Source organism: Pithys albifrons, chromosome 4, assembly GCF_047495875.1.
Source record: "Pithys albifrons albifrons isolate INPA30051 chromosome 4, PitAlb_v1, whole genome shotgun sequence".
In the NCBI taxonomy this organism is placed as follows: Eukaryota; Metazoa; Chordata; class Aves; order Passeriformes; family Thamnophilidae; genus Pithys; species Pithys albifrons.
The window spans coordinates 44940659-44956023 of NC_092461.1; the positions used below are offsets into that span (position 1 = coordinate 44940659).

A 15365-nucleotide genomic window follows, 5' to 3' on the forward strand; every position below is an offset into this window, starting at 1 on the left:
GACTTCCTGGAACCTACACTTATAGAAGCACAAATATCACCACCTCACATTTGAATGGTGTTTCAACTATTAAATAAGGGCCTGTAGAAATAGAGGAAACAGAATTTTGTATGGATTTTATAATTCAGCATTGAATTTTTCAGGCAGATCAGGTTCTTGTTTGTTCAAATAACAACAAAATACCAGCTTAATGCTACTTGGATATGGGGCATGGCATGTAAATTAGGAGCACCACCTGCTTTAATTGGTATGAATATATACTTCTAGGATGTTTACCTTTCATCTGAGCATTTTTTATTTGACAGATCTACCTTAGCAGTGTGTTACAATGGAGATGAAATACCTTTAAACTTAGTGAATACTGACTTCACCTGTAATCTGAAAAATAAATTGCTCCTTGGAAAGGAACTGTTGGTTTTGAAATATTTGTTCAGCTATATTGCTAGTAACATAGAAAATTGCTTATAGCACTTTCACCATAACCTATTGTAACACAAGATACTACTGAATTGAAGAAGCAGTTTAGCACTGCTTAGACCAGTCAGTCAAATATGTAAGATTTATTTCTTCTCATACTTTTTCAACATATGTTTTTAGAAATTCAGCTGGTTTCCCCTACATTAAGGCCTAAATTGAGTGAAAGGGCTGTCTGCATTTAGAAAGGAAAACAGACACTTTACAGTAGTCGTAGCCCTGTGCTAACTCTTGAGTTCTATTTTATGAAATACCATATGAAAATTGTTCTGCAGATGTTGAGCAACCTTGTAAATAATCTCCTTCTGTTAATGTAATGCTTATAAAAGCTTCAGTGTTGATTGACTTGTAGGATAAAATTCCAAAAGAAGTGCTCTACTACCACAGTATAGCTGTCTCCATTAGCGGAGTTGGCACCAACACTGCATCAATTAAAATGTAATTTAGGCCTTATCAGACACCATGTAATTTTCCTGGTTCCTTCTGCTTCTCATGATCCTGAGGTCTCTGGTGTCAGTAAGGGATGTTAGTGTCACAGTCTGAAGTGCTTCCCTGGCAAGAATGTGATTTTCCCTTTATTTTTACACCACTTACACTACAGCCCCAAACTATATTGCAATCCACACTATAAAGTACGCTTCACCTAGGTTAGATACGTAGATAACTCCTGAAACCTGATTCTGTCCAGGCCTGCATGTCTTTAAGTAATCATGGGTGAATTGTTCAGAGCAATGAGGTCTCCAGTGCCAAGGCTGTGTTGCATCTCTTATCATAGTCACATCTGCAGTCTTCTTCACAGCATCCTTTTTTCTCCATTTCTCAAGGGCTTTGCTATCATTCCAGCACCAGGCCTGTATTGCTCTGTACCACATCACAGTAGCAGGAAGTTGTTCATTCTGCACATAGTAGATTCTTTTTTTACTGCTATGGATATAAACCTGTGCTTTTACCATACAAAGATCAAAAAAAAAAAAAAATTACTCAAAGCCACCTGATCACAGTAAAACTGGATTTCACAGCTAAATCAAGTTTAAAACAAACAAAAACAACAACAAAACCCCCAAACAAACTCACACACATTCACAAAAAAAAAAAAAAAGAAATAAAAACTCCAGGCAGCTCAAGGCACTTCCAGACAAAAAAGTCTGGCAAGCCTCTGCTCAGAGATCTTGCAAACTAAAAACCCTCTTACTAATAATGGCAATTATATATTACCAAACTGTAGATATAACAAAGACTTCATTAGATGTATTTTCATTCATTTAAAATATGATGTCAAAAGTTAGCGAATAGAAATAACTGATATTCCTTTAGTTTCTCAATCCTTTGACATGAATTGATGGGGTTGAAGAAGTTTGTTATAACAGAGTATCTTGGTTTTTGGTAAACTGAAATCTAAGAAAAAAATGTTTGTAGAATAACTCATGACTGTTAAAAATACCTTCTTTTCCTATAAAAATATAATAAATAATAAGGATAATAGCTTTCTATTACTTTGCTAACTATTATACAAAATAATATTATTTGGGGAAAAAATATCTAAATACTTATACATTACTGGATGCAGGTTGATATTTATGAATTTTCTTCTCAGAGTGCTATTTTTCCTGTTCAAGAATGACAAATATATAGTCTTTGTGGTTTAGTAAGTAAACAAAAAAGAGTGAGTGATGTTGATTTTGGGGATATGCAAATCATAATTGTCACTATAGAAAAAGCAGCTGTGGAACAGATGGGATCAAGCATTACACAAGGAATTTTTTATTTTTGAGGATTGGATGCAAGCACTGTTGCATGTACAACAGTTCTAATGTTTCTTTACAAGCTGTAGAACAAAAAATTAAAACATCTCACAATGGAATTCTTTAAAAGCATAGAATCCTGTATTGTAGCACCACCTGGTGTCTGTGACGCAAGAATAGTGCAAAATAGACAATGAAGTATTTTTAAAATTATTTTCTTTGTTTAATGATTATACATATACTATACAGTTAATATATTAATTTTTACATATTGATTTAAATATTTTCCTAATTTATTTATTATATTATAAAGCATGGCAGTACCTCTAAAACATCTCCATCCCTGGGGCAACTTGCATTTTTGATACTACTTTGGGCTTATTCATATAAAGGACAGGCAGAGAAGGAGAGGTGGAGGGGTGGCTTTATATGTTACAGAGTCTCTTGACTCTGTTGAACTTGAGGTCAGCAGTGACAAGGTTGAGTGCCTGTGGGCCAGAATCAGGGGCAAGGCCAACAAGGCTGATACCCTTGTGGGAGTCTGTTACAGACCGCCCAACCAGGATGATGAAGGAGAGGAATTATTCTACAAGCAGCTGGCGGATGTTTCAAAATCTCCAGCCCTTGTTCTTGTGGGTGACTTTAACCTGCCAGATATCTGCTGGGAGCTTCATACTGCAGAGAAGAGGCAGTCAAGGAGGTTCTGGAGTGTATAGAGGACAATTTCCTTCATCAACTGGTAAATAAGCCTACCAGGGGGAAGGCCCTGCTAGACCTACTGTTTACAAACAGAGAGGGGCTGGTAGATGATGTAGTGGTTGGAGGCTGCCTGGGGCATAGTGACCATGAAATAATAGAATTTTCAATCCTCAGGGATGTAAGGAGAGCCACCATTAAAACCTCTACTTTGGACTTCCAGGGAGCAGATTTTGGCCTATTCAAAACACTGATTCAGAGCATACCCTGGGAAACAACCCTTAAAGGCAAGGGGGTCCAGGAGGGATGGACATGATTTAAGAAGGAAATTTTGAGTGCACAGCAACAGGCTGTCCCAGTGTGCCAAAAGGCCAGCCGGAGGGGAAGACAGCCAGCTTGGTTAAATAGGGAGATTCTGCAAGAAATCAGGGATAAAAAGAAAGTTTACAGACTATGGAAAAAAGGGCTGGCTACTTACGAAGAATTTACAGATAGAGCTAGGTCATGCAGGAAAAAAATTAGGGAAAGAAAAGTGGAATTTGAAGTAAATTTGGCTATTTCAGTTAGGGATAACAAAAAGTCCTTTTATAAATACATTAATAACAAAAGGAGGGGCAAGGAAAACCTCCATTCTCTGTTGGACTTGGAGGGAAATATATTTAACAAAGATGAGGAGAAGGCTGAGGTACTTAACACCTACTTTGCCTCAGTTTTCACCAGTAAGACAGGTGGCCCTCAAGACAACTGGCCTCTGGAGCTGGTAGACAGGGAGAGGGAGCTGAATAGCCCTCCCATATTCCAGGAGGAAATAGTTACTGACTTACTGAGCCAGTTGGATCCTAACAAGTCTATGGGACCAGACGGGATCCATCCCAGGGTGATGAGGGAGCTGGCAGAAGAGCTTGCCAAACCGCTCTCCATCATCTTCCAACAGTCCTGGCTCTCTGGGGAGGTCCCAGATGATTGGAGGTTGGCCAATGTCACGCCAATCCACAAAAAGGGCTGCAAGCAGGACCCTGGCAACTACAGACCTGTCAGCCTGACCTCCGTGCCTGGCAGGGTTATGGAGCAGTTCATCCTGAGTGCAATCACACAGCACCTTCAGGGTGGACAAGGGATTAGACCCAGCCAGCATGGGTTTAGGAGGGGCAGGTCCTGTCTGACCAACCTGATCTCTTTTTACGATCAGGTGACCTACCTGGTGGATGAGGGGAAGGCTGTGGATGTGGTCTATCTGGACTTCAACAAGGCCTTTGACACTGTCTCCCATAATATACTCCTGGAAAAGCTGGTAGCCCATGGCCTGGACAAGTGTACCCTCTCCTGGATTAAGAGCTGGCTGGAGGGTCAGGCACAGAGAGTGCTGGTGAATGGAGCTGCATCCAGCTGGCGGCCAGTCACCAGTGGTGTTCCCCAGGGGTCTGTGTTGGGTCCAGTCCTGTTTAACATCTTTATTGATGATTTAGATGAGGGGATTGAGTCCATCATCAGCAAATTTGCTGATGACACCAAGCTGGGAGGGAGTGTCGACCTGCTGGAAGGCAGGAGGGCTCTGCAGAGGGATCTGGATAGACTTGAGAGATGGGCTGATTCCAATGGGATGAAGTTCAGTAAGGCCAAGTGCCGGGTCCTGCACTTTGGCCACAACAATCCCCTGCAGTGCTACAGGCTGGGCACAGAGTGGCTGGAGAGCAGCCAGGCAGAAAGGGACCTTGGAGTACTAATTGACAGGAAGCTCAACATGAGCCAACAGTGTGCCCAGGTGGCCAAGAAGGCCAATGGGATCCTGTCCTGTATCAAAAATAGCGCGGCCAGCAGGACCAGGGAAGTGATCCTTCCCCTGTACTCTGCGTTGGTGAGGTCACACCTTGAGTACTGTGTTCAGTTCCGGGCCCCTCAGTTCAGAAAGGATATTGAGGTGCTGGAGTGAGTCCAGAGAATAGCAACAAGGCTGGTGAAGGGACTGGAGCACAAGGCCTATAGGGAGAGGCTGAGGGAGCTGGGGTTGTTTAGCCTGGAGAAGAGGAGGCTTAGAGGTGACCTCATCACTGTCTAGAACTACCTGAAGGGAAGTTATAGCTAGGTGGGGGCTGGTCTCTTCTCCCAGGCACTCAGCAATAGGACAAGGGGGCACGGGCTTAAGCTCTGCCAGGGGAAATTTAAGTTGGATAACAGAAAAAAATTCTTTCCAGAGAGAGTAATCAGGCATTGGAATGGGCTGCCCAGAGAGGCGGTGGATTCACCATCTCTAGAGATTTTTAAACACAGATTGGACGTGGCGCTGAGTGCCATAATCTAGTAAATGGACTGGAGTTGGACCAAGGGTTGCACTCGATGATCTTGGAGGTCTTTTCCAACCCAATCGATTCTATGATTCTATAACTTGCATTTTTGATGCTACTTTGGGATTATTCATATAAAGGTTGTGTTTATTGTAAAATCGTAGACTAATGAACTCACACAATAAAATCATAGAATCATGGAGTCATAGAATGATTTAGGTTGGAAGGGACCTTAAAGATATCTAGTTTCAGCCTGCCTGCCATGGGCAGGAATATCTTCCACTAAACCAGGTTGCTCAGGGTCCCCTCAAGCCTTACCTTGAACACTTTCAGGGATAGGGCATCAACAACTTCTCTAGGCAACCTCTCCAGAACCTCACAACCCTCAGAACAAAGTTCCTGCTAATAGCTAATCTAAAGCTAGTCTTTCAGCTAGCTCTTTCAGTTTGAAGCCAATCCCCCTTGTCCTGTCACTGCATGTTCTTGTAAAAATTCCTTCTCCAGCCTTCTTGTAGGCTCCCTTCAGGTACTGGAAGGCTGCAATTAGGTCACTCTGAAGCTTGCTTTTTTTCCAGGCTGAAAAAAACCCAATTCTTTCAATCTTTCCTTGTATGCGAGGTGCTCCATCCCTCTAATCATCTTGGTGGTTTTCCTCTGGACTGTCTCCAACAGGTCCATGTCTTTCAGTGCTAAGGACTCCAGAAGTGGATGCAGCACTCCAGGTGGGGCCTCACCAGAGCAGAGTAGAGGGGAAGAATCCCCTCCCTCTCCCTGCTGGCCTCACTGCTTTTGGTGCAGCCCAGAATGCTATTGGCCTTTTCAGCTGGAGGTGCTCACTGCAAGCTCATGTCCAGCCTTGCATCCACCAGCACCCCCAAATTCTCATCAGGACTGCTCTCAATCTGTTCATCCCCAGCCTGTAGTGATACAGTGTTTGCCCTGACCCAGGTAGAGCACCTTGCACTTGGTCTTATTAAACCTCATGAAATTCCTTTGGGCCCACTTCTTGAGCTTGTCCAGGTCCCTCTGGATGGCATCCCATCCTTCAGGAGTGTCAACCAAACCCTTCAGCTTTTTGTCATCTGCAGATTTGCAGAGGGTGCCCTCAGTCCCTTCATCAGTGTCATTATTAGGATATTAAATAACATTGGTCTCAATATGAACCTCTGAGGGACACCTCTTGTCACTGATGTCCATCAGGACTTTTTGTCATTGACCACTACCCTCTGGATGAGACTGCCCAACCACTCTCTTACCCATCTAACAGTCCACTCACCAAATCCACCTCTCCAATTTATAGAGAAGGATGTTGTTGGGGATTATGTAAAAGGCTTTATGGAAGTCCAGATAAATGACATCTGTACCTTCCCTTGTCCACTGATGTAGACACATGAACACATCTTTCATAAGGCGAGTACCTTTTGTATATAATATATTCGTGGTGGTTGTTTTAACTAAGCTCTTCACTTAAAAAAAAAATAGTTCTATATATATTTGGTGCAACTTCTAAAACTTGTAGTATTTTACTACTTTGTGCTTAATCATGCAAGTTATTTACTGTATTTTCTTCAAAATCTTTTAAAAGTAATTACATAGTCCAGTGAGCACAGAAAAGAGCAAAAAAGGAGAAATGATTTTTAAATCACGTCCTCCGTTGATGAGCTACTATCTGTAGTCCATGGGTTATTATTAAATTTCATTCTGATGAGCAGCTTGAGCTGAAATGGAATAGTGCTATAAAGTTTCAAATTAATACTTGTATCAGTGAAATGCCATTTCCTAGTACCAAATTATCATGAAAGAATCCACATTTTACCTTTGAGCATCAGTCTGAATCAAGTGTTATGCATTTAAACAAAATAATGAAAAAAATCAAATCCAAACCAGAACTATAAATGTGCTCTCCCAGACAGTTTAAAGGTTTTCAAGTTCTTGTTTAAACATGAGTTGGTAAATACATTAATACAGGTCACTGCAGAACAGTTGATATAATCTATGCACCTTAATATTTGAGTTAATCACTCACAGTGTGTAACAAACTACTCTCTGAATGATATCCTTGTAATCTAATTTCTTTGCTTTTGATAGAAACTAAGTATTATTTGCATTTTCATCAATTTCACCATGACTGGCCATGCTGAACAGGTTATTCAATTTTAGATTTGTTCAGAAACTGTAAGAATTTTTTTCTTTTTTTATAAAACACATACCCATAATAAGAATAATAATTAAAAACTAATCTCAGATGAATTGCTATTGTAAATTGTAGTGTACTTGTATTGCAGTTTCTATTATCTGTGTGGTATAAAGAGTGGTTATTTTTTATCTGTCATCAAAACCAAATTAAAATATTATAGGAACATTATAGTTTCTGAACCAGAAGACAATGTTGTTGACCAGGCCTATCTGTTCTAATCAAATATTTCTAATTATGACTTGTGAGTATATCCAGCATTCCACAAAGTGGGGGTTGAGTTCTGCAAAAGAAATAATAGCCATTCCAGCTCTGTGACTTCCCTGGTTTGATGCAGTTTTGCCTAACTGGCTCCTTCTTGGTCCAGAGTTAGGAAACCACTTTAAGATTTATTTCCAAACTCACAATGCCTCAGCTGTTCCAGGCCCAAAGCAACAGACACCACAGAAGATGAGGTTTTGATTTTCTTCCATGGAGGAGAAAGTAATTTCTCCATGCAGAGAAAGTAATTTTACTGAGAATGAAGCATTTTCTTTATTTCATATAAAAATGCTCTGTGAAATTAATTTACTTTCTACAGAAAGAGAATCACAACTTATCAAGTCTGTATTTGGAAAAAAAAAATCTCAAGTGATAGTTCCTCCTAACAGTATTATTGTATTTTCTACTTTTGAACAGGTGGGAAATGTTGTTCAATTTCACTGTAAAAAAGGACACCTCCTCCATGGTTCAACAACACGAACATGCCTTCCTGATCTTACATGGAGTGGAATCCAGCCAGAATGTATACGTAAGTAAATGATAGATTTTTTCTCTATCAATTTTTTAATGTATTTAATCTAGATGCTTATATTAACTGAAAGTTAGTAGAAATTCACATTACTAGCTTACAGCAGCCAGAAATATAATTTTGTGAGTGATTTTTTTTTCTACAATAGACTATAGAATTTATTTTTTCAAAAAATCAGAAAATAGGTCTTCATTTGTAGTCAGTTTCTGTCTGAGAGGGTGCAACCCTTTCAACATTGAGAGGAGGTGGTGGGAATAGGACCTGTTGGAGGGCTCTATTCTAAAATATGTAGGAAAGCATATTATTAAAATCAGTTCTAAGAAAGAGTTTGGACTGTTTCCTGGCTGAGGAGTCATGGTATTTTAAGAGTGGTAAAAATTAATTTGCAATTGGAAATCTTTGAATCTTCTTACTTGAGTATAAAGTAGCACTTCATTTTACACTTTGGTAAGTGGTGATAATTTACTGAAGACATAACATAATAGTAATCTTTCTATTTCAGCTAGTCAGGTGTGTTTTTTTGGACATAGTCTTACCTTATAGGATCTGACCTTACAGAATTACTTCAGTGAATGGAGAACATATCTACAGAAGAAAACAGTGTTAGTATTACTTCAGTTGGTGCTAGTGCTAATCTTAAGCAAACAGCAAATCAGTATCTCAGTGTGTTGAAAGGTGAACTCTGCTCTTGGGGGTATTCTGCAAGCAATAACACATAACTCCCAGATTCTGGGGTCGTTAAATATATAAGGCATTTTACATGAGGTTAGAAATAGTAATTAATTTTTCCACCTGATATTTATAACTCACCTTCAATTTGTCCTTTACCTTTGATAGTGTTTTTCAACTGAACCATTTATTTACTCTTATTCAATGCTATATAGATATCATAAGTGATGTAAGTCACAAGCCATGATTGCTTTTAAGTCTGGTATGATGTATGCTTTTTCTGTTCTCATAAGACCATTTATTTTGTTCATGCAAGTGCATTTAAGCCAGTTCTTGGTCTCCTGCAATTGAGACTTCCATGTTTAATAGTGTATTACAGGCTCAGGATGATACTTTATAAACTATGTAATAACTTAAATAATTAATATATTTTAATGTGAATTAAATATATTAAGTAATTTTTATAGATTTTACTTTGTTAATTAACTGTCAGAATGGGCAGGGATTATTTTTTCAGAAATATTTTTTCAATTTTGTCTGAAGGATATTTTATCTTTTCTTTATAGCTCACAGCTGTAAACAACCAGAAACACCAAGTCATGCTAATGTTGCAGGAATGGATCTTCCCTCACTGGGTTATACACTGATTTACACTTGTCAGCCAGGCTTTTTCCTGGCAGGAGGATCAGAGCACAGAGCCTGTAGATCTGATGGCACATGGACTGGGAAAGTTCCAGTTTGTGAAGGTGAGCTCTTCTGTTTCCCCACTGCATCTATCTTATTTCAGTGATTCTCTTTACTTGCAGTTGGCATATGCAGGCCAACAAGTTGATATGGCCCAGAGTCAGCATTTTTTTTGTGAAAGGTAGGCCCCTCTTGACTCACCAAATCTCCTTCTGTGATAAGTGACCTGCTTAGTGGTCACTCGCTGCTTGGCACTAGTGAGACCACACCTTGAACAGTGTGTGCATCTTTGGGCACCTCACTACAAGAAAGAGACTGAGATGCTGGACTATGTCCAGAGAAGAGCAACAAAGCTGGTGAAGGGTCTGGAGCACAAGTATTAGGAGGAGCAGATGAGGGAGCTGAGGTGTTTAGCCTGGAGAAAAGGAGGTTCAGAGAAGACCTTTCTGCTCTCTACAACTACCTGAAAAGAGATTGTAGCAAGGTGGATGTTGGTCTCTTTTCCAAAGTAACAAGAGATTAGATGAGAGAAAATGGCCTAAAGTCATGCCAGGGGAGGTTTAGAATGCCCAGGGAAGTGGTGGAGTTACCATCTCTGGTAACTCCAAAAGATATGTAGACGTGGCATTTAGGGACATGATGTAGGTTAAGAATTTGGTAGTGTTAGGTTAATTATTGGACTTGATGATCTTAGAGGTCTTTTCCAATCTAAATGCTTCTGTGTTTCTGTGCCAATATATGAGAAGGATTCCTAAAGTGTAAGAAGATATCTGAATCACTGTGTGAATTTAATCCATAGTGTTGAGTATTATTTTATTTTTTTTATGTAAGGAACTGTATACTATTTGAATAAAAAAAAGGTATCTACTTTGTCCTTGATGTTCCAACCTTTCTTGTGTTTCTAATTTTTGCTACCTACTTTGTCATGGCAGGACATGGAAAACATCATAGCCAGGACATGGTGAGAAAGGTGGTTTTCATGTGAGATAAGGAACATCCTCAAGTACAGGACCTGTTTGGAATTCTATTCCTGAATAATTAAGGGCCTTTTCACATTACTGTTACCTAATGTTTCAAATGTGGTTATCCTCAGGGATCTTATAGAGGCATTCAAAGGCTCTGTAGAAAAACACTACTACTTGGAAGGGAAATAGGAAATGAATATTTTGTATTACTAAAAAACAGGTGTCCTGGCATTACATGCCAGGCAAGTGCTGAGGGAAAATAGAGCAGAGCTTTGGGAAAGTATTAGAAAGCTAGCAGCCAGGAAGCTTATGACTTGTTCAGTACTTGGAAAGTGTTATGGCAGAATTAATGTGGCTCAGGGGTTGTATTTTGATCCAAGAATTTTCTACCGATGATACTGAAAGAAGTAGCATTACTTGTAGTACCTGATAGTACAGAAACTTTTTAAAGAATTAAGCAGTTTCTATGAGTGTATCTACATTGTCATATAACTTTGTTTCTTAATGTCCTGAAACAATGTTACAGAAATTAAAAATTTTTAGGATCAGAGATCTTCTTGCTTTTTAGCACTGGTTGAAGCTAAGAATGAGTAACATTTTGCTAAGTGTTAACTTTAATTAGATAAAGTAATATATCTCTTAAGTATTCTCTGTTTTGCTGATACAAAGAGGTGAAATCTCTGTCCTATGGAACAGAGGACTGGCTCAGGTTGTGCACCTCTTATTCTGAACTTCATAAAAATACCTTGGAAATGGATGAAAAGGAATAAAACATCTGGAGCTGAGAGCTCTAAAAGGATGCTTAGGAGAATTAAACTAGAATTTGATCCTTTAAATACAAAATTCAAATCTTGAAATATCTTGACCTAGAAACTTACATTTCATAGGTAACTAGTTTTAGTTATGGATTTGTAAGACTTTATTTAAATTTTATTTTGTATTTAAAATTTCAGTTATGAACTTGACATTTATTCAACTTGACAAGGCTAATTGACTCATCATCTTTTGTTATCAGAGCCCAATTTGGAAAGTATGATCCAGATATTTCTCACCTGAACTCAATGGAGTCAGAAAGCAAATGCTGTTGAACCATGCCCTCCAGGTCAACCATATACAGTGAAGTTCAGTAAATTTCTTTCAAAACAGAGAGGAAATAGAGAATAGTCAATCAACAGTGACAGCACATGAGAACTTTAGGTTGAATTTCACCCCCTGCCCTTGCTTCTTTACAGTTTTAATATACATGACAATAAAAGACCTTTTGAAAAAGCTAAAATTTATTCTCTAGAAAATATCCTCTGTCCTTCTCACTAAAGTTTCTTTTTTATGCAGAAAATTACTCCACTCAGGGGGAAGATAGTTTCTTTTCTTGTATATATGTTTAGAGCATGGATCAGAAAGAAAAGGAATGATTTCAAAGCCAAGGCTCAAAATACAAAATATTGAAATCACCATTGGAGCAAGGAATTGAGCCTAGTGCTCCATGACAGTATTTTACATTAGGAGACCGAATTACGTGTCTTCTTTATGTTCCAGTGAATCCAAATATGTCTCAGCAAAATAAAATATCTTCATCTACAGAAAATTGCACTGTCCTATGGTGTCATCATCTTCAGTGGTGGGAGAGTTCCTACTCTAAGCAGAGAAGATGTTAAGTTCTCCAGCCTGCAGTTCTCATTTTACCTGGACAGTTGGAGATACTGTGGACAGCTTCTTTTGTTTCTTTTTTTTTTTTCTGTTATTCTTCTTTTAAGACACCTTCTCCTTCAATATTAAGATATTAAGCCAGCATCTGTGTTTTTTTCAGTCTTGAACACAAGATGTCTCATTCAGTACTGTTGAAGATAGTTAAGTTCTGGAGAGAAACATGATTCAACCTTGTTAACCTTGTTATGTGTGTCTTCAATGTTCAGTATTACATTGCTTCCAGTCAAAGCATTGTTCACAGCTCCTGATCTAAGTGACATGGCCAGCATTAGGTGATATATTAGAAGGTATGTCACATATTCGATGCATAGTCCAGGACTGTAAATTCTGAAATGTGGATTTCGATGTGAAACGTGGCACTGTTTGACTACTATGAATGACTTGACAGCATCCAGGTAACTGACTTAGGAGGAAATGTGACAAGAGAAGAAATCTGTGGACAAGTGTTCTTCTCATATTAAGGCTTGATACTGACAGAAATTGCATTCATGTTTGAATTTGAAACATCTGATATGCTTTTTAGCAAATAAATTCCATAATGTAAATTATTTTCTTCATTTCTGAGTAATATTTTGCTACTGATTTCTCTTTATCATTCATTCTTTCCAACAGCTGGTTCCAAAATATTAGTGAAGGATCCCAGACCAGCTTTGGGAACACCAAGTCCCAAACTAAGTGGTAAGTACTTCAAGATATGTGTAGTTTTAAACAATTTTTATGGAAAGGACAAGGTTCAGTTTAGTGAGATTTCACTGGGTGTCTTAGGATGAGTAAAGAATACTAGATTAAGCACTAAATTAACACGGAGAAAAAATTAAATTATTCCCCAATTTTTGAGTTAGTCTAGAATATACGGTATAATATATATCTGTATACAATTTCTGTTTTGTGAGAGTTTTGTTGGTTTCACTGTGATCCCTGTGTTCTGTGTAAGATCTTATGCAATTTACCTGTTCAGAAACTATACTATTTACGAAGAAATAATTTAAAAGTATGTTTCACAGGATTTTTCACAGTCTTACACGTCTTTTACCTCTTGTTAATTTAAATTGCTTTACCTAAATTAGTATTGGCTTTCAACTTGGTCTTCAAAAAAGTTAAATTTAGCTGAAAGAAAGTAACCTCTCAAATTCTGTCTAAAGTCTCCATTTTGAACAGTTTTGCTGAAGAAGATTATCTTTCGATTTCCTGACTAGAGAAACCTTTCTCTGTCCACTGAAGAGATTTTTTTTTTTTTAAATAACAGTCTCCTTAACTAAAATTAGCCTTTGAATATAAACCTATGGAATTTGTGCCAATAAATACTAATATTTAAAAGTAGTTCCTTAGCATATGGGTGCTTGGGGAACTTTATTTTTTTTTTAAATATTTTGTGCACTACTTCAAAATTGTGTTTGTCAATGATGTACTGCTGCATGGTAGTCATCAGTTTTTAATTCAGGTAATTATTATTCATTTTGTGCAATCACAATTAACTGCAAATAAGGTATATAAAGATCAGTTTTCCTAAAAGTGGGGAAAATAAATTTCAAGCAGGTCACAAATTCACAGCATCAGACTGTTTGCACCATGCAATTTCTTTCCTTGCAGTTTGCAGTTCCAGTATCTAGATGTTTTGTCAAAAAACATACACATATATATGTACACAAAAAGAGATAAAATAACCTAGGAAAGCTCTTTTACCCTCCATGGGAAAGACAACTTGTCTTTGTGATGTGTTTGTGGTCATTCTGGTGAGCTCCAGCCTTGAATTTAGGGATATCCTGAGAGAAAATTCAGTGTGACTTACTCCAAATAATGTGAAAGTGCTGATTTTAAATAGTGATTTTTATAGGGCTAAGTTTGATACATTAACTTGAAAAGGGTAATAAACCCATCCTAAATCATCTTCAATTTAATTTTTAATAGTATCTCATAAGAAGATTTTAAAGGCTTGCATGTATCTGTTTTTACTGGATAGGTAGTTTTTTGTTAGTTTGGTGGGGCTTTTTCGTTCCTGGAATAGCATTACTTAAATTAATCATTTTACAGGTTGCTAATGATAAATATTAATTGTAAAAGTATAAACCTAGCTTATTCATTCCCCTGCCCTGCAGATTATGATCTGGTTTTAATTTTAAATTAGAGATTTTTTTTTTCTCCTGGTGAAGCTCATAATGTTTTTAAGCATTTCAAGACAAGACAAAACTTCCTATATGAATTTTTCATTAGAAAAAGTGACTAGGTAATAAAGAAAATCCTTATAACTTTTTAGTGTCATTTAAATATGCTTATGGAAATTATGATATCCTAATTAATATTAATTTCTGCAAAATTCATTGCTAGCTGTATGTCCCTAGCTGTCTGTGCTGGCATAAATAAGATTTTACAGGGGGAGAAATATGATCTTATGATTAAAGCTGTTAGATTTTGTGTAATTGGTTTAATTTTAGGACAGGTCCATATTTGAGGAAAAATGCAAATGAAGGTATAGTTGTGGTTGTGTTCTTCAATTCAAATACGTTTCCTTTATAAAACTTCATGCCAGGTTTCTATGATTTATATATGAAAATTATGCCTACTAGCATTAAAAACAGAGTAAAGGAAAGAAAATGCTAATATTTATCATACATTCTGTTGGATATTTGACTTTGTAAGTACTAAATATTGCAATATGTATTGAAACACCTTTATGTCTATATAGTTCCTGATGATGTATTTGCCCAAAATTATATATGGAAAGGATCTTACAATTATAAAAGCAAGAAACAGCCCATGACTTTGACAGTCACCAGTTTCAATGCAACTTCAGGAAGAGTAAATGCAACACTTACAAACAGCAACATGGAATTGCTGCTATCAGGTATGGGCTAAAAGAAATTGGGTTTTTTTTTCTACCTTATATATGTTGGTTCCCTGTAACTTTATGCATAACACTTATATTTTTAACACTTTCTGGAAACTTTCTTAGCTTATCAAAGAAATTGTCATTCTATTTCAGTTTCTTTTCAAAGATTTTTCCACCTTTTCCTTTTTCTCTCTTTTTTCTTTCTTTTAATTTCCCAGGCTTTTATTATATTTGGAGTTAATAGTCAATAAGGAGTAAAAGAAACATCCTAATTGTCATGCTTCTTCTTTAAATAATATAAATAAACTTAAATTACTATTTATGAGATTTATTAA

The 15365-nt window shown here is 37.4% G+C and overlaps 1 protein-coding gene across 1 annotated transcript in view; it reads left to right on the plus strand.

The window, feature by feature from the left end:
* CSMD3 (CUB and Sushi multiple domains 3) overlaps nt 1–15365 on the plus strand; it is a 602810-nt gene that overhangs the window by 569857 nt on the left and 17588 nt on the right. Inside the window, exons 64-67 of the mRNA XM_071553967.1 lie at nt 8067–8178; nt 9414–9593; nt 12816–12881; nt 14887–15045. Of these exons, the coding sequence (XP_071410068.1) occupies nt 8067–8178; nt 9414–9593; nt 12816–12881; nt 14887–15045 (517 nt within the window). The remainder of the gene's footprint in view (nt 1–8066; nt 8179–9413; nt 9594–12815; nt 12882–14886; nt 15046–15365) is intronic.